The sequence below is a fragment of the Varanus komodoensis genome, unplaced genomic scaffold (assembly GCF_004798865.1).
Source record: "Varanus komodoensis strain SLA01 unplaced genomic scaffold, ASM479886v1 scaffold68, whole genome shotgun sequence".
NCBI classification, from domain to species: domain Eukaryota; kingdom Metazoa; phylum Chordata; class Lepidosauria; order Squamata; family Varanidae; genus Varanus; species Varanus komodoensis.
Genome location: NW_025336321.1, coordinates 2,838,736 through 2,866,365, shown reverse-complemented (window position 1 = coordinate 2,866,365; position 27,630 = coordinate 2,838,736). Strand labels below are relative to the sequence as shown.

At 39.5% G+C, this 27,630-nt stretch overlaps 1 protein-coding gene across 8 annotated transcripts in view; it reads right to left on the bottom strand.

Annotated features, from left to right (window-relative positions):
• Window positions 1–959: 959 nt before the first annotated feature.
• The window catches only part of CREB5 (cAMP responsive element binding protein 5), a 278,443-nt gene continuing 251,772 nt past the window's right edge, over window positions 960–27,630 (bottom strand). For all 8 annotated transcript variants that reach the window (XM_044450653.1, XM_044450658.1, XM_044450656.1 and 5 more), the window contains 4 exons: window positions 26,368–26,691; window positions 18,364–18,591; window positions 14,091–14,199; window positions 960–12,295 (listed from right to left, as the gene is read on the bottom strand). In XM_044450653.1, the coding sequence (XP_044306588.1) occupies window positions 12,132–12,295; window positions 14,091–14,199; window positions 18,364–18,591; window positions 26,368–26,691 (825 nt within the window). In that variant the 3' untranslated portion in view covers window positions 960–12,131. The remainder of the gene's footprint in view (window positions 12,296–14,090; window positions 14,200–18,363; window positions 18,592–26,367; window positions 26,692–27,630) is intronic.

Genomic DNA, 27,630 nt, shown 5'->3' with positions numbered 1-27,630 from the left:
GAGAAAGAGGAGATGTAATCTCCACAAATGGATGCTGCGAAGTCCATAGAGTTACTTAGTCCACTGCCTTTTTTCCCAGTGCCTAATCAGGGGCCTTGGAATGAGGTAAGGCAGGTATTCGCTTGCCATGCCTGCCTTACAAATATTGCCAGGGCTCTCTCCTTGTTGGTAAGAGGCTGAAGACAGAGAGATTAGGCGAAGGAGGGACATGGAGGGATTAAGCTGAATCACTGACTAAGCTAGGGAGGCACTTCGTTGCTCCTCACTTATTGGCAAGGCTGAGCGCTAACCAAACCACGGCTAAGACGCTGGTATTGGGTGTTGTGGGAAGCATGGAAGACAGAGCTGCCATCCTTGATCAAGCAGTCGCGGATGGTGTGACTGGCTACTATTGCTGATGATTTCATGAACTTTCACTGCAGTGCACCAGCAAAAAGAAAGTTAGTGTTGAAACTAATGGAGAAAAGGGACACATAACATGTTGTTCCTTGATATTTGATGACTGAACCACAGGAACTTCTCATCTTAAAAAAGATGCTCACCCTGAAAGGGCAAGGGAGAAGAGGTGGAAAGTGCTATCTGTGTGCAAGAAATGGAGGAAGGGACCATATTTAAGGATATGTAATAGGAGTGCAACAAGGGAAGAGCAAAATGAGTGTATCTCCTCTGTCGCGCTGCATCAATAGTGCTTCAGAGTCCACATGGGCAAGGTTGATTTGGAAAATTTCAATTTAAAATTAAAACAATCCAAGCATCACCATCTGCAGTTAAAAAAGAGGGAGACATGAAAAATGCTAGAATGCAATAGTATGGTGGCTCTTTTACATGGAAACTCTGATAACTGAATGAATGAATGCTGTTCATTCCAGGGAACACAGTTATGGATGAAGCAACCTGATTACCACTTTTATGTTTCTTTTCTTCTGCTAGGACATAAAGTGGAAAGTGCAGTCATGAAATTGCATTTGAGTGCTTTATTATACTGGAATTGCAGTGATATTAACATTTGTACAAATGCACAAAATCTCTCCTAGTTAGAAAGAGATGTAGACATCGGATCTAGCTGTATAATCTCAATGAACTCATTATGTAATAAATGTGTTCACAATGCAACAAAAGAAGCTTAACATAAAATTAAACATATTAAAAGCAACGGCAGCAGCACGTATTTACAGGTATGTATGTACCAATTTTGTTTCTCTCCTCCCAGCAAGGGAGGTGTTGTTGTTTTTTACATAATAAAACAAATACAAAACCTTTGCATACAATACAAAAACAGGATCGAGCCCCAGTCCTCACAACAGTATCTTTATTCCCCTGTAAAATTCCATAGTGCCCATTCCTCCCAGTGCTAAGTGTTCCTTTTACAGATCAACAGAATTGAATAATAATACCCCATAGAAGCAACTTACACTGAACAACCAGTGCTTAAAATGGAATAATTTGAAGGGGTGTGAGGTGGGAGAGGGGAAGCAAACTAAAGCAAGTCTCCAGACACCTTGAAGCAGCTGTTATGTTGCTTTCTATGCTGCTACCCTGACTCGGATAGACGAGAGGCGCTGTCTAATAACAGGCTTGGCAGCTCGCAAATGCAACGTGTTTTTCTGCCCCCATCAGATTTTTGTTTTTAAAGTTTGGACAATAAAATTCCCATCAGGGTGAAGTGATTCATTGCACTACAGAATTCCATTCCTAAAATCAGCACCTCACATTCAGCCAATCCACTGTTTTGTTCTTCAGCATTTAAAAAAAATGCCAATAGCTGTGAAGGTGCGATCAGGTGTGGGATGGTAAAAGGGGGAATCAGGGAACTTGTTCACAACTCTTGATTCAGTGGTGGTGGGAAGCCAGTGGGCTTGGGTTTTGCTTCCACAGGTTTCAGAAGAGACAGTCTGAAAGGAACCTCACCTCCACCCCTAGGTTTTCTTCAGTTTTATAATTTACACAGAAATAACTTGCAGCTCTGTGGACTTGAGATACAACACTATGAAACAACCCCTTGACACAGGAAGAGGAATAAAATGCTCCGAAACAGAACTGCTTCAAGAAACAAAATGTGAAATGTTTGTTTCAATAAACCAAGAATTTACAGAGGGTGTATTCCACATATCACAGGCATTTTGTGTAAACCGATTGGAGCATAATGTTCAGTTGTTATCCAAAGAAAACTTGGAAAGCGATCAGGTTTCCACTCAGGAGAATTAATCTCTAAGCTCTACACGAACGTTTCAGATTTACATTCTCTCCCCCCCCCCACCCCACCACTTTCCTCTCTCCCTAAGTGGTACACAGCAAGAGTAAAATGTCAGAACTTTTCACATATTTCTTCTTCCAATATGTGTATTGATACACAGGCAATAAGTAAATATATGGGTTAGATACAGACTCAGAAGGCCCACTGAAATCAATGGGAGAATTCACAACAAATGTTGGACTCATTGATCTCAATGGGTCTACTCTGTCTAAATCTGGATCTGACCCTATAAGCACATTAATATTTACTCCTAATAATGTTCAATTGTCAATATGTTAGTAGGCATTAGTCATATTTTTTAGTGGGGAGGAAGTGAAATGACTCCCAGAAGGAGGTTGATGCCACACTTGTGAAAATGTTGCTATAAATGCATTACTCACTGTCAAAGAAGAGTATAAACAATCATACATCTTTGCCTGTAGGTTTCATAAGACTGGACTTTTTAACATTTTAGCCTTTTAAATATGCATGTCTTTATGTTCCTACACAAGAAAAATATTAAAAGGGTGCAGTTTTCCATTCATCTACAAAGTTATGAGATATTAACACAAAATCCTATGCATATCTAGCTAGACAAAAGCCGCAGTGATTTCAGTGTGGATTTACTCCCAGGTAAGCAGTAGGATTTCAGTCTAAATGAATTTAGTTTTAGAATGGATTTCCAGCTCTGCAGCTATTACAGGTTGGACAATATTTCAAGAGCAGCTTAATGGAAGAAAGGCAATCGTCTGCCCTGTAACATATGAACACCGTTTAGGCCTGAACACATTTCAGACATAATCTGGATTTACGATCCCAGAGAACACTGGTAATTGTAGTGTTGGAGAGAGTGCTGCGGACCTTTATTGAAGAATTAGTAGCATCCCTCCAAACCACAGTTCTTAGGAGTCTTTGGTGAAAGCCATCTCAGTTCAAGTGGTGTGAAAATGACATATCTTAAGCATATACATATATATATTATAAATCTCAGGATAACACAAAAGATTAGAAAATTAGATGAACTGGGCATGCGATTTGAAACATACTGCTAACTGGTTTTTCCTTCCTCTGAGTCCCATTTTGAAGCTAGTGTGAGAGACAAGGTAGAGAATGCCACCAGTTAAAGCACCATATGGTATCACTGGCCAAAATTCTATAAGGGAAGATGAGAGGCAGCTAAAGTGCAATCTTCAAATAATATAAATAATTGAAATGAAGTAAGATGCTAATCAGTTTCCATTCTCTAGGCGTGGTTTTAGCATTTGTACAAATTCAAATATTTACTTCCCCTCCCCACCAGCCTGACAGATTCCCTCCCACCCCCAAACACAATGGCGCTTCAGTGGTTTAAAGCTACTGAACACTGTTTAGTTTAGGACACAAGAAGAACCAACAAGGCTGTTTTAGTGCAACTCACTATATGATATTAGAAAAGAAGCAAGCACTGAGCAGGATTTCCACTGGAGTTGCTGATCAAGAGCCTATTCATCAAGGCAGCTTTCCAGTTATATGGGTTATGTCCCTTTAGCAGGCCTGTGCACGAAAACGAAAGAACTGTATGTTTGTACACTTTGTTGTCATTACGAAAAGCAGATGCTGCTTTAAAGAAAATACTGAATTCTGGACATTTCCAGGTAGTAAACCTCAGCAATTGTTCCATCCAAGATGGATAACTTTTGCTTGAGATCTACAAAGATCTCTATTTTTTATATATATTTATATATTTATATATATATATTTACATATACATACAATGAGAGTTGTGCATTGCAAAACTAACAGAACAATCCACCAAGAAATCATGCCGCCACTTCCAACCTCTGTTTTTATTTCAGCAAGGCTTGCATGAGGTTAAAGGTCATAAATGAAACTGTACAGCAGCTGTCGCTGGGTGGATTACTTCCCATGAAAAATACAAACAGATTCTATATAAGAATGCTGTTTAAATGGAATGTTAAAAATAACATTTAGTAATAAATACTTTATAAAATTCTATGTGAATACTAAATTAATAGATTCCTGTTTTGTTTTAAAATTTCACTTTGGTCCTCATGAGTTTCCATAAATCCACTATATTTTTTTATTTTTTATTTTTTGTAGAAAAAAGTTTTGTTGGCTAAAAAGCAGATTCTAATTAAAAGGCCTTACACACATGCACACACTCACACACACACACACATCCACACTAAATATTGTTGCTTTAAAAATATAAATTCCCTCCAAGAAAAGCTTTTTACAGTTGTTGCTAGTTAGTGAAGAGAAGAATAGTTAGGTCAAAACAAATGCCAGTTTTGATGAGCCACCATTCATTTTGCAATATTAAAAAAACAATCAGCCACAAAAATACTTTTACTTCAATGGCATGAATGAGCATGCAGTAAAAGCTCATCATCATTAAAACACACCAGAATACCTGTCTCCCTCAGGTTGCATTATTGAAATATGGCTTGCAGAAAAACACATGTACCATAGACCTTTTGTATTGCAATGCAGCCCTTTAGGATAAGTATTGCATTGAGCAATGTTTGGAATTTCCCCTAAAATTTCAGTATTGTACAGTAAGACAAAAGCCCCAAACCCGAAGTAGGCCAATGTGATTAGGTTCTGTTTGGTTAATTCTCAGTGAAATGGTTGGAGTGGAATCTTTTTAATTGCTTATGGGAGCACAGGGTGGCCACCTATGAATGACCAAGAAAGAGGAAATGAATGACCAAAAAGACCACAAATGAGAACACAGATCAGCACAAAAAGTATGCATGCTGTTTATATGTCTAGATGCACACTTTGAAACAATTAGTATATTCTTAACGAGAAATCCAGTACACATCACTATTGGGAGATGTGACTAGGTGTCCCAAGCTGCTTTCCCTCCTTATAATCCCTTGACTTGAATCAAGCAGGAGAACCCTTCAAATATTGGACATCTTCAGATAGAACAGTGGTGGGCAGAAGACATATTAGTATCTATTGGTAGATCTCTAGGTAATTTACCCTACACTGGACAAGGTTTCCATCTCCAAGAGTTCAGAAATAACAAGAACTTGGCCATTCTTAAATCAGGGAAAAATTTTGCGGGGGGGAAACAGGAATAGATTTGCATGTGGAAAAGGAGGAGTTCCAGTTCTGGCACTGAAAACAAATTCCTGAAGAGACCATGGGCTCAGAAGAGACACTTTGTTCTACAAATCTATACTGCATTTGGTTCTGGTTGGTGGAGTTCAGGGTAGAACCCCTAAGTCTGCTCAATGCTGAAATAGGGGACAGTTCCTAGGCAGCCTGCCAAACTGAAAACTGGCCTTTGTAGAAGAGTCCAGCTTTCCAGAGCAGTGTTTGGATACAAGGTTTGCAGTCAACAGGGAAGTGAAATGGGACTGTAAGGTAATCAGCCTCCAGTTGTAGCACACAGCAGTTCATCTACAGATTGTTAATGAAGGAAGTTGACCTTTTTTCAGCTGTTCCCTATCGAAATGTGGAGAAGGATTGTGCATGTGCAAAAGAGTTCTCTGTTTAAATAAAGTAGAAAGGAATAGAACTATTTAAAGCCAGGAAGTGAAGAGTGACTTACATACAATAATAACACAGCAAAATATGAGCAATGTAGTGTAGAAAGGGCTCTACATGACTTTGCATTTTGATGCACCCGAGTATAGTTAGCCTCAGCTAGCAGTAATCACATAAGGCTGGATCCAGAAACAGCTAGACTTAGAGTAGACCTACAACTTTTCTTAGTCGTAGCTAGAGCCCCATGATTCTCAGTGCATCAATGTTAAGAGTAACTAAATCTGGATTCAACCCATAACCTTTCCCATGGATGCATTACATTTCTCATTTATGGGATATGAAGTATAATTGTGAACATCATAGGAGAGGTATAATTGTGAAGCTGTAGGGGAGGGAACCCTCTTGTTCATGGGAAATACTAAGTTCTTCCAGTTTGCCAGAATTAATTTTCCAGCTGAGAAAAACACAAGTGCATGCGTGTCATAAAAGAGGTTCCAGCTTAAAAAAAACCTCATGCTGCAATAAACATATTATTCTTTTTGGTGCCACTTGTCCTTTGCTATTTATAATCCTATCAGCTTTGTTGTCAAGCATATGCAGTGCCTACTATATTAACTGAACAGCTAAGTATTTAAATAAAGGTCCAAGCAATGGACAAGGCAAACTTTCATCATTTTACAGTTGAATACTAGGCATGTCTACCCAGAAATACATCCCATTAACTTTAATGGGGCATAGTCATTAAGTGTGTGTAGAATTTCTGCTTTCATTCTTACTTGGAAGTGAGTCCTACTGAGCTCAACTGGCTTGAAAGCAAAATATATGAACTCCATTCCAGTGTCAGTATTGTACGATGTATAGGTCCTTTTCCATGGAAATTTTAATGCCATGGAAGCTATCTTTTAGAATAAATAATACAACTGAAGGCAGTCAGAAATGCCTTTTTCAGCTGGGCAATTCCACCTGTTGTTGCTCTGGGAAGTAAGAGTGTCTTTGAACAATCCTACTGGCAGTCTAAAGGAAGTTTCAAGCCCTGAGTGAGTTCAGAACACTGCATGCTCAAGATAGAACTTTATCAAGTAGACCTCACCATTTACTTCAATTGAGGAGGCAACTCTACAGACGTATTTTTTGTTGATGTCTCTTCTGCTAAAATAAACAGGGAAACCCTTTTAGACTGGAGAACATACAACTATCAGCCAGGTATTTTGTGCTTAAGGATAAAATCATATGCATGATTAAACCAAAAATGTTCTACAACACTTAGGATTCTTCTACCCAGCCAAGTTTGTAGGAATTTTTCTGAAGTTTGTAGGATTTTTTCTGACTGAACATGCATAAAATTGCACCCTTAAAACTTTATATTTCATCTAAATTTCCTCATTGTTTGGAATTAAAACAAATACTTCAAAACTGACATGTGTCATAAAATTTCCTATATTGACATCTAAATAATTTAATATTTTTTCAAAAATACAATAGAAAAAATATCTTACATTCCCAACTTCTGTATTGCCTGCTATTTGAGTTTATTACTGAAGTACAATCTTTTTTGTATTCTTAGTGGCTACTCTTTCCTTCCCCATCACTTTGCTTAAAATACATTATATACTAGAATAATGTAATACTTAGAGAATGAATTCATCTGCTAGAAATAAGTTTTACTACTTTGGTCCCAATCCAGTTAATGTTAATTTTGACATGGAATACAATCCTAAGCAAGTTAAAAGGGCTTTGTCCCTGCAAAATATGAATAGGATTGCAGCAGAAGAGAGAAATCCAAGAAGAGAGCAATCCAAAGTGCGGGGGCTGGAAAATGCAGTGGTGGGTGATATAGTCCTTCCAAGCCATGTGGGATTGCAATGCCTGGGACAGTTTTCCTTCAAAGATTTCAGCAGTGGTTCTCTACTTATTTAGCATTTCTCCCTCATTGCTTTCCATGGGGGGCTGAGTTGTGGAATTACTATCTTAGATCCAACTTGTCATCATTGAAAGGTTCAATCCTGAGGCTTTTCAGAACAAAAATGGAGCTTTGGCTCTAGCCCATCCAGGGCCACCTCTGCAATGTTTCAGAGCTACCACTGGCAGAAATAGGGTGGACGGATCTTCATCTGTACGGTCCAGGGTCCCACTGTGGTGGATGTAATTTCACCCTCCTGCACAAAAATTAGGAGCAGCCCTTCTGTGACTTCAGGTGCTCTTTCTATCTACTAGCCTGAGCACACTTTTCTGGCAATATGTCCCATTGGTTCACAATGGAATTTACTTAAAAGACACATCCATTTTTTAGGATCTTTCCATGGAAAGCACTGGGACTCAAGTGAACCATGCTCAGCCATGGTTTCCACAGTACTTTGTTGCAGCTAACCCACCCTTGGACACAGAAGAAGAAAAAAGAGTATTGCTCCTCTTAAAAACATCTTTTGGAATAATTAAGCAGAGTGATTCCATGAGTATGATAATTTGTCAGGAGAAATATCAATAGGATGTTCATACTGAATGGACACTCATTAAATACATTAAAAAGAAAGAAAAACAGAAAAGAGAATTGCCCAGGTAAATGGTAGAAAGCTGGCAGTTCAGTTTTGGCAAATCTTGTATTTGTTTCAACTACATATCTAACCCATTGAACAATAATAGCTACAAATCCCTTTGCTCAGTCTCCTATGTGCTTTTTCCTGAAACATCTCTCCTCTCTGCCTTAGCACTCAAGATGAGATTTGTATTATACAGCTGTGTTCAGATATATAGTTTACAGAGAATCATAGTTTCCCATTATGGCTGGATATGGACAATCGTAGTTTCTTTTGGAGAGCTTCAGGGTCATGCACCCTTTTCTCCTTCCCCCTCTATGCACCAGGAGGAAACTGAAAGCATCTGCTTTTGATTGTCAGCTAACAACAGTTAGTTTCAACTAGGGATCTATGAATCAGCAAAATCTAAGCTCGCCAAAGTTCTTCAAATTCCATCTCAAAGCTCATTCCAACTTGGATCTATATCAGATTACAAGTGTTGTTTATCTTTATGCACAAAAATCCGTGCATATTTTTCCAAATGAACACATCAATTATGTGCATCTCTGAAGCACAGACATTTTCCCATTGATAAAAGTACATTTCTGCACATTTTTAAACAGTAATCGGTTTCTCATGTTTTGCCAATGTATGTATTCTGTAAGATGCATTTTTACTGGCCTGCAAGCTGAGAAATATATGGCATTTGACTACAAGTTCTGTTTAGTCCACAAGTTTAGAAGTGGGTAAATTTAGATTATAAAGATCCAAAATAAGTATTTCATTCATCCCTAAGTCAACTAACAATTCAGGGAGCACAGTCTGAGAAGAAATCAGGATTGGAAACCACATTTTGCATGGCTTGTAGATACTAACTTTAATTTAACCAACCAAAGTACCACGAGTTCAGGAAGCATGAGGACTTGTGAGCAGTTAAAGAAGTTTTTGATCCCTTCCTCTGGCACATGAAAGAGGAGGAGGAATATGAGGCTTGCTGTGGCTCAGATCCATGACTACAGTTTCCCATTATGCTCACATCTAAGCCTGCCCTATCCAAAGTTTTCCCTTTCCCACACCAATAAATCAAAGTTTGTGAAGTTTTTCTGACATATTAGAGCAAAGCCTTAGTTGCTAGGAAGCCATTAAAACCAAAGGAAAAATGATGGCTTGCTAACATCAAGCTACTTATATGCTTTAGACCAAAAACTAATTGTTAATGGCAATTAACACTTTCAACTCACATGTCACAACTGTTAATTTTGTACCTTGCAATCCTACAGCAAGTTTATTTGGAAGTAAGATCTGATAGAAACAGCACAAGCTGCCGTACATGGAGTTACAGCATTTGTTCTTCTGACTCAATACTGTCTGGCAACAGCTTTTGGGAGTTTCAGGCACAAGTTCTTGCTGGCTTTATCTGGAGATGCCAGGAATTGAATCTTGGGTGGGAGGGACTTTGATTTCAGAAATGTACCTCTGACCATCTGTGCTAAGAATCACATCTTTTTTTGTTTGTTTTAACTAATAAAAATATTTTGAGGAACTAAATACTAGAACTATAGGCCTTATACAGTAATAGAAAGCATGCCCTGGGCCAATTTAGTTTCCATTTCCCCATGATTTCTTCTAATGCTCTCCTAGTAATGTATGGATGAAGGAACCATGATGCCAACGATATGGCTCTTAAGAATATAACAAGAATGCTGGTGGATCAAAACAAAGGCCTGTTTAGATTAGCATCCCGTTTCACACAGTGGTCTACCAGATGTCTCTGGGTTGCCAAGAAGCAGGGCACGAAGCACTAGATCTAGGATCTGCCTCCCATTGACAGTAAAGGTCCTTCCACAAGAGAGCCGCTGCTTTCAGACAGGTCCCTCTGCCCAATCTGGGGAGACCATCCCTCCCCTAACAACAGGATCCTCCCATTCAGCAGGGTCTCCTGACTCTGTGTAGTATTTTCAGTAGGCCGGAGCAGCTGCTGTGGGTATGAGCAGGTAGGGAAGGCTGCTTCCATGAGACCAGTAGCTCATGCTCAAATGTGGATCTTACCCAAGAATAAGAGCCCTCAATCTGTTCTTTGGGAAGTGGCACTTTTATGCCTCATCTGTGTCCTGTAGGTTCTGTGCCATTGCTCCCCATGCATGGTTTTGTGATCCGTATGTTACTGGAATAGCACAGTAACTTGCTATGGGGAATCACACACTTTGTTCCAGCACAGCAGCTTTTTTATAGAATCATGGAATTGGAAGGGAACCTGAAGATCATCTAGTCTAACACTTCTGCTCAGTGCTGTCTCTGCACTGCATCCCGGACAGATGGTCTTACAGCAAGGTCCACACAGGGCAGCCATCTGCTGATTTCCCAGTCTGGATTCTGCCATGTGGTTTTTTTCTGGCTATACAAAGGAAAAATATTTTCTGACTAGCTATACAAAAGAAAAATATTACTGAGATAATGAGGTTTGCCCTTCTCCCATGCCATAGTTCTTTTGCTTGCTTGTTTTTAACAATAGAAATCTTACAAAGCTCTTTGCAGCACAGCTGACTTATAAGAAGGCATAACGTGTGGTTAAGCTGCTTTTAACTTTTACTATTTATTAAAAACATTAAATCAGGATAATAAAAAGTGTGGGGTGGGGGTTTTTTGCTTGTTTTTGGAAAAAGTAAAACCCCAGCACAGCTGTGGATAAGTGGCTATTGAAAAAAATCAACTGTACCAGCTGTTTCTGGGCAAATGGCTGGTGAGCCTGGAGGCGTTTCTTCAATATTCACGTTTCTTGAATTTTAAAAGACATTGTGCAAGCAGCAAGAAAGAGGAGTAAGAATTTTGAGGGTAAGGACAGAAAGCTAGACATTTTGCAAAGGAAATGCAAAGGTGCACAGTGAAGTTCAGAATGCACAGGAAAGTGACAGAACACTCCATGGAAGCGCAAAAAATCATGCAGTTTTAGGAATCAACGTTTCATCTTTTGCATTCATTTGCATTCGTACAAGGGCACCATGGTTGTAGACCCAAACAGGAGCATTGAGAGGTTTGTCAATAGAATGTTAGAGAGTGACAGCTTTCTAACTCCCACACCATTGCATAGGCTGCCTCTATGTTTTCAAATGTTTGTCTGCACACAAATAAGCTAAGGAAACCTGTTTTTATGTGTCCCTGGGAAAAAAAGGGACCCCCACCCCCTGCAATTCTCAAGGACTTAAACACTCTATGCCACAACATACTTAATTCCAAATGAATTTCTAGGTCTGCAGAATGGCAGGAGAGCAACAGCTTGGACACAGGAAGAATCAATGGAGAGCAGGATCAAACGAGCACTCTGTCCATCATCTGCTTTTTGAGCCAGTAACTATGTAGATGTGGAAACATTTTCAAGACAGAAAAAAAATGGTATGCAAGCCTATGAATGTGGCTGAGAGCCTGGTGCTTTTGCAAAACAAATGTACTTATTATGCTGTCAACCAAGTTTCCTCCACATATTTATAGCCCAATTACACCTAGTTGCCTGTGTATAGCTGTTTAATATCTCTTAAGCCTTGTTTCGGCTAACATGGCCATTTAACATGTTTCTGCTGTGTCAGCTTGCTATGGTGAGAAGGTACATGACTATGTACAGGAACAGGTTGGTTAAAAAACAAAGAAGTCACTGGTACCAGAAAACTGGAAAAAGCACCAAGGCAGCTCCCAAGCTGATAGCATAGTCTTTGCATAACTCCCTTTATTATTACTAAGTATAAAAAACGTAACTATAAAAATGGAGCTCATAGTCTTTCGGGAAGCTGAAGAATTCTGCAGATCTGAGAGGACTTGGGAAAAATGCCTTTGAACAGCAGGGAAGTGTGTTATTCTATCACTTTTTCCGCACAGTTCCTGACCGACAGGTTTTAAAGGATTGGATTCATATCTGTTCTGTGACTTGCAAGCTGACTGAGGGTGGAGCTTCCTACGATGTCACTGACTGTAGAGGAAGTTGTGATGGTGTTATGCTGGATGACTTGTTGCTGTGAACAGGCTGGGACAGGACTGGCCGGAGGACTGCTTTCAGGACCTGAAAAGAGAGCAAACAAAGGCTCATGTCCATGGAGGTGAGAGCACCTCCCCCTCCTTCGCTGAAGAGCAAAAACAGCATCAACAATATAAGAAGTTCATCACAGGAAATCTAGAATCCAAGCACTAAAATTAGGAAATACTGATTTAATAATAAGGAAAAAATATCAAAAGTAGGTGGTGGTATCCTTAGGGTTGACCTCAAGCTAACACTAGCAACCACATTTCTGTCTTAAGCTATTTTGCATCCAGATTACTATAACAATAGTGTAAGTAGTAAATCAGCCCAGTGCTACTTGCATGTACTGCAGTATCATCTTCTCCTTTGGTAGTATGTGTCATGAAGTCAGAGCTGCTCCAGCGAAATAATGAATGCATTGGCTCTCCTGTCCAGGTTGCCATGTCGCCTTCTCAGGCCCTTTAACTGGGCGCTGTGTGGTTTCAAGCTGGGAAAGGAAGGCAGTGCTAGTTCTCGAGACCCTAACATCAAATGATGCATGGAAAACTGGAAGTGCAGCCGAAGATGCCGCTCTGCCCCAGGGAATCCCCCGTCATGAGGCAGGGCCTCATCAGAAGAGAGCCTGACTCCTCAGAAGGGAGGAAATTAGCTGGTGCAGCAGCCGTCTTATCCAGACCTTCTTTGCGGCACATAGTAATCAAGGGCTATTTCACACATAATACGGATTTTAGCTTAAATCCCCATGTTTGTTTAATCCTAAACTTTGATTTGCCACCAAATGCACTCTCGCTTGAAGGCATAGCGCTTGAAAGCACAAGTCTGTCACAGTCACACTTCTACTGTTTTAGGTATATAATCAGTGTAGTTCTCAGATTGTAAAAGTGCTAATCTGGGCTGTGTCACTTCAGACTCTAGGCAGTGGCTCACATGCCTGAATGTTCTTCCAAGGAGAAAAATCCTATCCCATGGAAAGCAAGATGCCAAGAGCTAATACTGCATGCAGTTGGATTGCTTTTTTTTTAAGTTAATAAGTCATGTCCGATCCTTCATGACCCCAGGGACAACATTCCTCTAGGCTCTCCCGTCATCCACCATCCTTTGGAGTCCACCCAAGTCCACACCGACCACTGCAGTGACCCCTTCTAGCCACCTAAACCTCTGCCGTCCCCTTCTCCTTTTGCCTTCAATTGCTCCCAGTATTAGGGTCTTCTCCAGTGAGTCCTTCCTTCTCATTAGGTGGCCAAAGTTTCTAAAGAACAGTCAGGGTTTATTTCCTTTAAGATTGTCTGATTTGATTTCTTTGCAGTCCAAGGGACTCTCAGGAGTCTTCTCCAGCACCACAATTCAAAGGCCTCAATTCTTCAGTGCTCAGTTTTCCTTATGGTCCAACTCTCATAGCCATACATTACAACTGGAAAAACCATAGCTTTGACTTTATGAACTTTTGTTGGCAGGTGATGTCTTTGCTTTTTAGTATGCTGTTTAAATTTGCCATGGCTTTCCTCCCCAGGAGCAAGTGTTTTTTAATTTCTTGGCTGCAGTCACTGTCTGCAGTGATCTTGGAGCCCAAGAAAATAAAATCTGTCACTACCTCCATTTCCTCCCCATTTATTTAGGATTGCTTTATTATTATGTTTTAAGATACAGAAATATTCAATGAGGTTAGTCCCCAGATGCAACCTGAACCAGTACAGCCAAGATTTACGTTTACTAGTCCAATGACGACCACCAAAGACTGTTTTGTAAATTGACTGTTCAGAAATGGAGAGGTTAGATGAAAAAGGGAAGATGTGATTAGTACATAACCTCAGATAATATAAACATGTTACCTACTTACTTAGGTATCCTTGAGATTCTTTCTGCATGGCAGTTATTGGACAGTCTTTATGTGTTAACAACAACTGTTTCAGTTGTGCTACCTCATTTTTCAACATGGAAACCTCATTCTGGATGAAAAGAGAGAAATTTAACAGTTTTAAGAGTGTGCGTTTACATGAGTCTTATTGCAAGAAATTGGGTTGCACAGATAATCCTCCAGGGAACACCCCCTCCCCGATATACTGGAACAAATTCCTGTTCTAACATATGCCTGCAAAGTGTAGCCTGTGAGCTTTGCATCTGACATATCATTTTAAATTACAGTTGTAATAGGATTATTACCACAGCGCAAAAAAAGAAAGAAAAAAAAAACCCAGCAAGTGAGAAAGAATAATTATTTGCAGAATATTTAGCAACCTGATCACATGAGCATATTTGCACTGCTGCTCATCAGCAACAAAAACAAACAAACAACTCCCCCCCCTCCACACACACACACCTTTAGAATCTCAGCCTCAGAATGAATGGGAAGCTGCCAATTAGGCAGGAAAAAGCTCTTATAATAAATTTCTACCACACTTGCACTATATTCCTTTATAACTTTGAGACTTTAAATTCATGGTTTTAAATCCATGCACCTGCAAGAAAAAATACTCTCTCAAAAATGTATATTTTTGTAGAATAGTTTTTAAAGCATAAGAGTGAAAGCATTTACAGGAGGAAAAAGAAAGGGTATGCCATAAGGAGGAGGAGGAGAATGAAAAGCAATTTAGAAGACAAAATGCTGAAAATGTTCAAGCATAAATTACCTAGGCATGAAGGCAGTCAAAAAGGGAACTGAGGGAACGGGTGGGAGTCCCTCCCAAGTAAACCTGGACCATGAAGGGGCTCTGGCCCAGCTAAACGCTTCGCTGTAGAAGCTTCCTGACAACAGGCTCCATGCATGTGCAGAACACACATGCGTGATGAGCACAGACCAGGAAGAACTAGCAATGTGCTGTCCTTTCATGACACCCTGAGCTGCTTTGCTCAGCCTCAGCCTAGGTAGGTCTGGCCCTGTAATTAAGGAGGCCTTAAGGCAGCTGGACTCTTGTGTATACCTTATGTTCCATTTCATTTTCTTCTCCCATTCCATTCCATGTTACAATTTACAACTGTATATGATCTACTATTACATCCTAGAAAGAGTTCAGGATTGGGCCAAATATCTTATCAAATATCAACAAGCCCCAAGATTGCAAAATATGTTTAAAAAATGGCTTGCATCCAAACTTTTTTCAGGAGGTATTTTCCTTCATAGAAGGAAATCTGTTCAAAGATCAAGAAGATAACAGGGATGCCTATGCTTTTAACTGTTAAAAAATAAAAGAAATATGAAGAATACATTGGCTTGCCAGAAAATATATCTCTTGATCTGTATGAAGTAGGTTAGTAAAGTCAGACAGAATTAATCAGAAATGGAATAAGACATGGAATGGTGTCTAATAGAAATGATCGCCTTGAATAATGTCAGTACTATAATCTCAGAAGCTAATTCAGCCTTGCTATACATCATAGATTTAATCTATCCATTCATTCATTCAGCAAGGCTGTTGTGAATCAAACGCTGCATGTCCTTTTCTTGCACACTGATACATACAGTGTAGCATTAAATATAGATTTACAGCTGAACTCATCATGTGATGTCATACGGTATAGTCGGAATACATTTTGCTGCAGGAAAAATTAACTTCTCTAATTAAATTATACTTTGGGTGGCCACTTTGTGCGTTCTGATCCCAATTGGTGTCAATTAATTTGACAGACAAATTTTCTGGTTTACTTATTCATTACTTTTTAAAATATAAACTAATCATTACTGGCTCTGCAGAATATTTTTGCTTGTCATAGCAATAGCCCAGGGTGTTTAATAAATGGTATATCCAAGGAAAATCTATAGACATTTAATTCTTCCATTCCTTAAGGTCAATCACGAACTGACTTGTAGCCCAGTACAACTGCTAGTATACAGTGAAAGTAACAAAGCAGAAATCAGAGAAGTCCTTTGCTGTTATACCAAAGATTCATTCCACCTGGAAGTCCTTCTTGAAACATCCCAATATAATTAATGGGGTCACTGCTATCTTGCACTGATCCAATTCATTTCAATGAAGTATAGACAATAGAACTTGGCAATTCATTGTGCACTCAGTATCCAGGAAGTTACATATTGTTAAAGATTACAGAGTAATCCCATCTTTAATCTTTAAAAAATATTTAAAGATTCGAGATTCTGCATCAAGATTATGAGGCTGCTCTGATGTACAGAGCTGACAATGGAGGAGTTCACACATTCAGTTGCTAGGATGCCAGCAAACATAAATCTTTTTCTGGTGAATGCCTGCTCTTGAGTAAGAGAAATTGAAGAAAGTGGGGTCCCTCACTTCATGCTGGGTGAAAGAATTTTCCTACCCTCTTTCTACTTTCCCTGCGGAGTCCATAGGATGCGCTCTGGATGGGTGGGACAAGAAGGCATGTTTTGCGGGCCTCCCTCTCTATCCTTTTGCTTCCTCTCTCTCTATGGTGATGCTCTGGAGACCCACTGCTACCCTTTCACTTCTTTTCTCTCTATGATTTCATAAGTACAGGTTGTTTGTACCTTGGATGTTCATAACTTGGGGACTGCCTGTATCTGCAAAGGCTACAGTCACAGTGAACACTCACAAATGCTGCGGGGGTGCGCCAAGTTAAAGTGCACTATGTTGTGCGGACAGGACTAGTCTGGATAGCCCTGCCTCCTACTCAAGTGCAAATATGATGTGTGAGCAATACTTTTGAAAAGAACTAATGCTGTACAGGATTTGTGGACTCCTGCTTATTAGCTGCTGATTTCTAACACCGGCAGAGAAAAGGATACACAAAACCAACACAGTAGATGATCTTGCTAACTATAGAGAGGAGCAACAAAATATTCAGACACAAGAATTAGGGAATGTTTTTGGATACTCTCCAATATTTTTAGATAGCAAAGCAAACTTGAGTGTATTTATTTTCCTACCTTTCTATCACAAATGGTATTCAGGGAACCACTGGAAAGCTGATATGCCTTTTTCTGGCATTTTTCATGTATCCAGTCAACACATATGTGTGGGTGCGTGTGTTGGGCATGAGGTACATACAGCACTGCACTGGTAGCAATGTAAGGCCTGACTGTAGTTCTCAAAAAAGCTCTGTGCATACAACTATGCATTCAATGAGCTCTCTCTATGCAGCTGCAAACCACAGTAGATGTTGGTCCAGCCATCTGGAGTAGCCTGCCATATTTTTCTTTTGCAGTGTATAAGATATTTATGTCAACATGTCAACAAAAAGAATTCCTCCCAGCTGGTCCCTCAAATGCTACCTTTGCATAGAAATGAACAGTTTGAACTTATTTGGAAGTACTTTCAAACAAATGGCAAGCCACATCCTTTCCCAAGATACTCCATTCCACCCTGCTAACCTGGTTTTCTGTCCTGCCCCCCACCCTCCCACAACAGACCTCAAGCATTCGTTGGCCACTGAGCAGGTTCAGTCCACATTGGGCTGTTTGGGGAGTTTCCCTGCTGCACCTTAAGAGATTTATTTCCTGTTTTTGCAACTCTTGAGCTCACCTAAGCCAACAGATACTTTTTTTTTTTTTTTTACATGGTGCCATTTTGATTACATAAGGCTGGGCACTCTGAGATTCGCTATTAGAATTCTAAATTCACTGTTAGTATATAGCACAATCTTGGATATAAGTATTATTCCAATCAGAGCTAAGTTAACTGACTTAAATAATAAAGGCCATAGCAGATGATTTTTGGCAACTAAGTTAAAATGAAAAGGGGTTCTTCTTTCAACTTACTGCCCAGAGAGCTTTGAAACCATCCTGAGTGCGTTGGCTATTGGGAAGTACTGAAATGTAATAAATCAACTATCTCGAGATAGATACCCTATTCTTAATGAAAAAGACACGAGTTACCAAAATAAAGAAGGGCAGAGACAGTGATTACAGGGGGGGGGGGGGGGGGAGAGAGAGAGAGAGAGAGAGAGAGAGAGAGAGAATGAGAGAGGGGAGTTTCTCAATCTTTATATTTTGTCTCAGCTTATTTGGCCCAAATTAAATGGTATTCTCTGTCTGCCTCACACATGTACATATTCTCTCTGTTTGCATTCATAGTCTAATGTGTAGCAGCACCAGTTTAAGTCAAGAGCATCTTGGTGGCACACAGATGGCCAGTATGCAAACAGTGCCCCTGTGTGCTAGGCATGTAGACGGCCGCTCGCACCTGAAGTTGCATGTTTGTCTGGGTGAGTTCTTCTGCTTTCTTTTCCAGTGACATCACCCAGACCTTCCTCTTCTGTCTGCACCGGGTGGCAGCTGCTCGATTTCGTTCCAGAAATTTCCGCCGCCTCTCATCTGGATCTTCATCCACCACCCGCCTTCGGCGCCCCCCAGTGGGCTGAGCTGGCTGTATTGTCTGTGTGGGCTGCATTTGTTGGGCTGCTGCTGATACCTAATGAGAAATATGACTGATGTTAAGTAACTACTGAAGGGATGACACCATACTTGATGCTGGAATAATAAAAGGAAATGAACTGCAATTAAACATAAAAATACAACCAGGGTATGTGCTTTGAATGCAGAAATGTTGGCAAGATATGAGAATGGCAGGAGTTAAAAGACTTCACCAGATGCCCAAAATTACTCTTTGGCTAGCAGCCTGCATGGCCCAGGAGGATGCTTGGAATGGCCTTTTCAGCTGCAGCAGCAGGAGTAAGTTTTCTGTTTCTTTTTGCCCCATCGTATTAAAAATGTTTCATTTTATTTCAACAGCAGTAAAGAAAGCATTCAATTCAAGTGTAAAATGTCTAGATCACTCCAGTGACTAGTATTAATCATAAAATGGAAGGTGCTCTGGGACCTTTAATTTTATTCATAATTTAAAATTGTGTATTTTTCCTTGTACTAAACATAGGTCTTGTTTATGTGGACAGTTATCCCGAGGTATCCTGTTAATTTCCTTTAACTTGGATATATGAGCAGGAAATAAATCTAAGCTTGAAGCAAGCTAACAGCTAAGAAAGAAATAGTTAATGAAGGGGTCTCATTACTTCTTTCCTATTCTTGGAGAAAATATGGCTAATTCAAGCAAAGAAGAAAGTGTCCCAAATTGTGGTAGGATACTTGTGAAAATGAAGAGCAAATTTAACTTTCACAATAATTGAAGGGATATCACAAGACCTCAAAGACAAGTGAAAGTTTCTCAACCCATCTCAACCTCATTCATGTCACTGCACACAAAGCATTAAGAAGACTTCTAACCTATTTTTGTTGCTGGCATGTTAGGCTTGCATACACACAAAGAATAGAATGCAGTATTTTCAAGCAAGCAGTCTCTCAAATGCTTCCTGATGTGCTTTGTGTCATGAAGGATTTTTTTTATTCCTAAGAAATGTTATTTTATTTTTAAAAATAAACATACATGCATTCAAGATCTCTCCCTCCCTCCTTCTCTCTCTCTCTCACACACACACACACAATATAACACATCACTAAGGTTACTATGTTGGATCAAAATGGACTTAAGTTCCATTTATTTCAGTGAGTCTGCTCTAAATATGACTAAGTCTGGATCCAGTGTGCTAAGATATCATAGATAAGCATGTGGTAAAGATGTGTGTGTGTTTAATGTGTGTCTATCAGTATATCATAGCAAGGAAAGAAACAAAACCATCTGTTCTTCATTAGAATTTGATCAGAAGTTTTTAGGGCTTCCACTTAAAAAATAAATGGAAACCTTGCTGCCATAATGTCTGTGATTGTTATCATAGGCAATTTCAGTCATTTGAACCACCTGACTTGATGCCTGTGCATAAAATCAACCTTTTCATATAGCGCTTGAGCATCTTTCATCTGTGGGTTGTTTGCAATTGTTGACTGTGTGAGGCCCTTCTCCAAGGGCCTCCACAGAGGGAGGTGTGGAGGAATGCAACAAGGTGGAAGGCCTTCTTGGTGATGGCCCCATACTTGTGGAATGTGCTCCCCACTGAAATCCACCTGGCACCAATATTGCCATCCTGTGAGTTGTTAAGCCTCAAGCTTCTAAGTTAAGCCTCAAACTTTTTCTACTCTTACGTATTTGACAACATTTGATAAGGTTTTTAATAGCTGGTGGAATTGCTTACTTTTGATGGTTAAAACAGATTATATTTTTGTATATAAACAATGTTTTATATTATGTTATTATATTGTATATTTACAGCTTTAATTTTTGTAAACCACCCAAACAACTAAGCTGTTGGACAGTACAGGGAAGCAATACATGAAATTAGATGAATGAAATGAAGTGACAACTCCAGGTTGTGAAGAAGAGTAAATTAAATTAATCCCACATTTTATTTTTCTTGCTGGGTTCTATGAATTGGTCCTCAATATCTATCATCTCCCACTCGGCTTAAACAGGTTACGCTGAGTAATGCCAGAAACTCTCTAGAGAAGGAATATGTAAGCCACCTCCACAGCAACATACCTGAAAAGGAAAGGCCTCAAAGGTCTCTTTTAAACTCTCAGCCTAACCTCAAACATCAAAAGCAACACCTTCTGAGTCATCAAAGTTCTGTTGTTTACATTTGTGGACACCAACATCTTTTCACACGCCTTTCTGTTTTTTCTCTTTTTATTCAAGCCATAAATTCTGTGTCTAAGCTCTGCTTTTCTATTTTGCTTGTTCTTATATGTACAGAAGAACCCTTTCCATCCCTGAAGCTGTTTTGCCTTACATGAACAGAGTGCACAAGAAAAGAAAAGAAAAGAAAAGAAAAGAAAAGAAAAGAAAAGAAAAAAGAGGAGAGGGTTCAATCTGAAATTCTCAGTAGTTCTCAGGAGAATGTTACCTGGAAAGTTACAGCTATATCTCACATAATGATTTGAAGGCAACTGATAAAGTTGATTCTAAACTAAGCATGTCAGATCCTGATCAGTACTGTTTGGGAGACAACCTGAGAACCTAGTGCATGTTCTTTTCATCAGGATGCAAATAAAATATGTACAGTCAGCTGGGATCATTAAAAGAATCATGTCAGGGAAATTATAGTCTGAAGACTATTTAGATAAGTATCTCTTACTTATTTTGCAGTATATTTTCAGTCTGTGATTCCAAGACCCATGAAAAATGGGAGATAAATACTATTGTTAGTAGTATTTAATGCCTGTAGACCAAATCATCCTATAGGTTTCACTGTGGCTCAGTTCAGGTATGATGGCAACCCATGGTTTGTTGGGGATGAAATGAATGGAAAGAGATGAAATGAGCTTCAGATTCATATAAGTCATGATCAAACCTTATTTGATAGTCCGGTTTGTTAGTTAAATTACACTGGGAAGATATAACTAGTAATCCAGGTTTGAGATAACAACAGCTATCTCAAAGTCAAAAGTAAAAGTGGAAGTTTTCCATTCCTTCTTCTCATAGTTGAACAAGTGAAAGGAGGCGTATGTGCTTCTGAAGCTCCTTTTCATAACATTGTTATGCTTGAACTGTGCCAGAGTGTTACTAACACTTTGGAGAGAATCCATTTTGAATGCCTCTTTGTTATCCTATTGTGCAACAGACTTTTGTCAATAACAGCTAGGTGAAAATGTCTTATTTTCAGCCTCTTGTGCTCCTGTTGGATGACATGGAGAGAAGATGCCTCTTCAAGACTCTTGCACAAATAATTTGCCCAATCTGTTTCTTGCCTAATCTGTTTCAACGGTACATGTAGAAGAAAGAAGACCAATATAATTAAATGAACTGAGATTCTGATATGTAATGAAATAGTTATGAGATGTCTTCATTGTACCCTGGATGTTCTTGCATCTTAACCTGCACTGCAACCCAGCTCATGACTTGCTGGTACAATGTTTCATGTTCAGTCATAACATGCTGAATTCTACACAGATCTACCCGACCGACATTCTGAATCCAATGATATTATTGGACTTAGCAATTTCTTTTAGCTCAGGGGTAGATAGATCTAGTAACACTAAAGAACCAGTGTGGAGTACTGGTTTGAAAGTTGGACTGGGGTTCAAAAGTTCCAGTGGCTCCAGTGCCCACTTAGCCATGAAGCTCCCTGAGTAACTTTGGGCCAGTCAATCACTCTCAGTTTAACCTATCTCAAAGGCTTATTCTGAAGATAAAATGGAAGGCTGTGTCAGCTGATTTGGGCTGTCTGCAAGACAAAAATGATGTAGATATAATAATCAAATAAAATCTTTGCATTGTTTGAAATAGCTCAACAAAGGTTTCTAACTCCCTGAAACAATAGCATAATAAAGTAACTCTCCCCATCCAAATTATACCACTGAAAGATGGGTAGGGAAGTTACCTAGCAAAAAACTGTGGAAGAACTGAGACTTTGGTTCAGTTTTGCTACTAAACTATACACATTCGGAGTGTATGCCTCCCAGATGCTGTTGGGAAGCCACTGGATCACACCATGTGGTGACTAAATAGTTATTGTCTGCTGTGAAACATACAGATGCATTTTTTTATACAGATACTTCTATTGGGTCAGTTTTTGAAAAACAATGTCAGATGCAATATTGCCTATTATTTTGGATATATAATGCTTTTTGTTTGCTTGCAAGGATAATGTGGACAAGTTTGTGATAATCAAGCGGATAATCAACACAGAGAAACATATAACAGCAACCTAATTGGGTCAGACATCTTCTTACTGGCAATTTATCTGAAAAACATTTCATGATTAAAACAATTATACAAGCATATACCTGAAAAATGTGTGCAATATCTGAATCAGGCAAGCCAACACAAAGCAGAACATCTGTCACACAAAAAAGGAGAAACTAAATGACTGGGCTTTGCCTTGATCCCTGATCCAGTGTGTTCTTTCTGTTCTTTATAACCTAGTGCTACAGTTTTAGTCATTCATTTTAGCAACCCCATAATTCATTAGGCTCGGCATGGCTGTTGAAAAGTTTGAAATTTAATACAGGGGCATGGCAGAAAATAATCAAAATTATGGCAAAGAGGAGAACTTGGCTCCTAGCAATTCAGATCATGCTTTGGTTTTGACATGAACCTTGAAACTTAAGTATTTGGTTCAATAGAAAGAGTTGGTTAATAATTAGTAAAGTGTACCATAAGATTAATGTGTCTGCTGAAGCAGTCTGACCCCCCAAAGAGGCCAGTACTGAGGGGAATTATAGATGGGTTTGGAAAGTAATAACCTTATGTTTATTACTCACTCAAACCATCTTTTATCCCAGTCAATGCCCTCTTCAAAAAATGTCATTGCTTTTGTGCTCCCATGAGGATTTCAAACTGTTCTGTTGTCCAGGGAACTACCTGACCTGTAGATCTTAAAATTTCCATTTGTCCTCCAAGCAGCACTGCACAATATTTTGAACAAGTAACTCTTCAATATAGCTCCAAATTTATGTAATTCTACTTTAGTCAATGGGACTACCCTATCACAACTTAGTCTAGGCTGCAGCCAATATTTCTTCTGTCAAAATCCAGTGTGTGGTTGGATCCAGATTTAAGTTACACCTTGAGTAGACCCACTGAAGTCACTGGGGCTTAGAATGAATGTGACTGGCTTCAGTTCCTTTTATTTCAATGTATCTATTCAAAGTATGACTAAGTATGACTGTACCTATAGAACATAAGGTCAAGATACCCTGATAGGAGGAACAATTGTTATTGAATGGGCAATTGATGAACACTAACAGGTTATCCCTAAAGCTGCAGGTTACATTCATACAGATACAATTACACTGAAGTCAGTGAGATTTGCTTCTGTTTCATTGCTGTAATCCAGCAAATGCAAAAAGAGTTCAGGGCACGCATTGCTCTTCTTGATAGACTTCCATGTGTGCCCAGAATGATATATGAGGAGAGCTGGAAAAACTTTAGGGCTAAATGTATACTGCTTCTTACTAGACCGAGGCTCCATTCACAAAACAGAAGTGCTCTGCTCTCAGGTTTTACACTATTGAAAAGCTCTTTTAAGAGGTGGGAGAAATTATTCTAAGCTAATCCAAGTGATCCACACTTCCAATGAGTCTCCCAAAATGTGGATCAGAAAACAAAAGCAACCCTCCCCCTTGGCTCTCTGGATTAGTACCAATGCATTTTTGGTGGTTAATAAAAATAATCTCCACAGACTCTGTCCAGTTTCATTGTCTGGGTGCATAGCTTCTTTTGTTAAGTAATGACTATCCAACATATCCTTCCTTTACAATTTCTGGTGGGACAATTATTGCATTTCTAAGAAATTATATTTTCTGATCTATCCCTTGATTGTTTCTCCTTTTTCCTTTGATATTAGTAGTTATCTCCCAGTGCCAGAACTTCTAATTGGACCTTATGCTGTAACATGTAAACAACAATTGTTTTGAAAGTTTTCAAAATTTCAACTAAGACTCATAATATATGGAATATGTAATCTGTTTTACTTATTGTTACACCCATCAAACTACAGGCCTGAAGTGTTTTCATCTTGTATTTGGCCAGTGGGACTGATCAGGGATTCTGCTGGAGTACAATCCTTATCTGAGCTAACGGAGGTGGTCTCAGGTGTCAAGTTGTGATCCACCAGGCTTGGTTTTGGGGAATGTTAACACTCAGGCTGAGGACATCTTGGCTGGGGTGGCTCAGAAGTTCATGGCCTCCACCACAACCATGAGACTGTCCCAGCATGTCACCAGCCCATGTAACATCAGGGTGCACCACTGTACTTGGTCTCTTTGGCTGAACATAAGGAAATTGTTCTGAGGGTACAGACTTTGATTCAGTCCCCTGTGATGGTCAGATCAGTACCACTTGAGATTTAGATTGATGACAACTTTTGTATGATGACCTATGCCGAGGATATAACAGGAATACTACAGCCTTTTGGATATTCCTGGATCTTTTGGCAACGTCAGTGCCATCAACCACAGTAATCTGGGAGATTGCGTTTAGCATGGGGTTCTTCAGGGATGATTCTTCTATTTAACATCCACATGAAACTATGGAATGGGGTCATCTAGAGTTTGGAAGTGCATTGCTATCAGTATGCTTCTCTTTTTTTCCTCCTTTTCCCAGCTGCAATGTATCCTTATACCACAATTAACATCTGAGGGCTTCCTCCAACTGAAGCTACCAAGGGAGGCTCAAAGGTGGTGACAAAGGAGAGAGTCTTCTCCATGGCTGCACCCTTAGAGTCTTCTCCATGGCGTGCCAATTCTGCCATCCATTCAGTGACAGATTAAGACAGCCCTCTATGCTGAAGCCATTAAAAATCTATCTTGGTGGATGGGGATATCCATGTCTGCTTAAAAAAGAGAGGTCTATTTTGTATTACAAAGAGTTTTAATTATTAAATTGTTTTAGAGTTTTTAAATTGTTTTAAAATTTTGTATTAACTCTTTTAAATTGTGTTTTTTATTGTATTGTCATATTGTAAACTGGTAGCTTTAGCTATTTGGCAGAATAGAAGTTAAATATCTACTGCATCAACAACAAATTTTCACTGCATTGTCAAGAACAACCTTCATACAAACTTGCTTTCTTTTTCACATCCAACTTCAGCCATGTTTAAAGTTTACTCTTATACTGAGCTTGATTTAAACTGTAGGAATGAGGAGCAGCTGGCTAACTTTGATCCAGAAACAGCATTGTCTTGGTGAAGTTTAGCTCATTCAGATTTGATCTGCAGGCTGTTTTTCTATGACAGATTCCATAAAATGTTTTACAGCACTGGGCATGCAGGTTGCCATGGTAAATAAAAACAAATATATGATAAAATTATGTATTCAAACATCTGCAAAAAGCTGTAAATTTTACAACTAGATGTTTTAGTAGCTCCTCACTTTATGCTAATTTTGCTGGTGCAACAAACACATAACGATGTGCTGGGGAACCCAGTGGGAAACCCTGATGTAACTCCATAGCATTCTTTTCTGGTACATAAAATCTGAAGTTGTCCTGGGGTAAGCGCATGCCTTTAAAGTTCTTTACCCTGCAGATGTGATCCAAGTGGTACAAAGAGGCCTTCTGCATTTGTGAAAATATTCATTTACAAGCAAGCATGGAAACACACAGCTTGACAACTGTTAGAGTCATGTAGTGCAAAGCCCACTTTGATGTACACACATATATTTAAAATGTTTCTTATAAACTGAAGCGCATGTGGCAACATGTGCTTTACCCAAAGGACCTGAAAGATTTAGAATCAGCATAAAATACGACAAAAGCAAACACTTGCTTCTAACCCACACAGCCACATTTCAACTATACCTGTGCTTGCCCGCCCGTGTGCAGTGGCGGATGTGGCGAGGTTTGGTGATGCGCTGGGTGTGCATGCAGGTGTGAGTGAGAGTGGTGGTGTGGGTGGTTCTGCTGGTGATGCGACGGAGGATGAGAATGGTGGGCTGGATGCTGATGCTGGTGTGGGTATGGATGATGAGCCGGAAGCGTCTGATGCTGATGCGGATGCGAATGCATATGATGGTGAGCTGTCTGTTCCTGGCGGGAGTTCATCATTTCCATCATATGACCCATGGTGTTCATATTTCCATTCGACATGCCTGCAGGATGATGAGACAATGCTGCCTTCAACCTCTGCAACAAAGTAAAAAGAGTATTTAAAGTAAGTTACACCAGTCTGGGGACTGTGGGTTGCTAAGGGCTGTGGCAACTGTTTTCAATTTTGTTAAGTGATAGGAGGCACAGTCCAGCCAAGAGTTAAACACTGCCCAGTCCTATCAAGTTAAGTTAAGCAGATACTTAAATATCTGTCACTGACACCAATGGAACTTAAACATGCTTAGCTTTGACTGGAAAGACCTCTATGGCCCTTGAGGAGTTCTGTTGTTTGACTATAAATGAATACCCCCAAATAACCAGCTTGAGTAATTTTGAGATGGGCTTCAAATATTTCAGTTCTAAAGAAGAACATAATGTTTATTTTGTTATCTCAACAAGTTTCCAGTTTCATGCAGCGTCTGCTAGCATGATAAAGAAATAGAACAAACATCTCCACCAAAACACTGTCTTGTATTAGTTCTTTTGGATAGTCAAGGGAAGCAGTGAGCAAGGAACAAAAAGCTACTCTTTATGAATGACAAACCCTACTTCTCCCCACAGTTCTGGCTGTCATCCAGAGGGGAACATGTGTCTATCTCTGGGAATATACACATCCTCTAGGGAAAAATGAACAGGAGTACAGCACCAATAATCTGATGAAACAGAGGTGAACCTCAAAAAAGGGCTTTAAAAACTCATTGACTTAATGATTTTCTGAGGCAAACCAGATTATTTAAGCATTTTGAACAGAGCATTCTCTGAGGCAACTCAAAAATGAATTTCTGAAAATATAAATTCAATGTAATGAGACAGACTTCATGCAACCATATCAATAAGGTTCAGGTTATTTATAAATCGTAGGTTATTTAACCCACACTTAGCTGCGGTGTCCATGGGAACCAAACTGCATATGCAAACCCCACATGGGGTTGTCATGTTGTGTGAACCCAGTGCAAGTGGGTTCTGCAAGGGTTT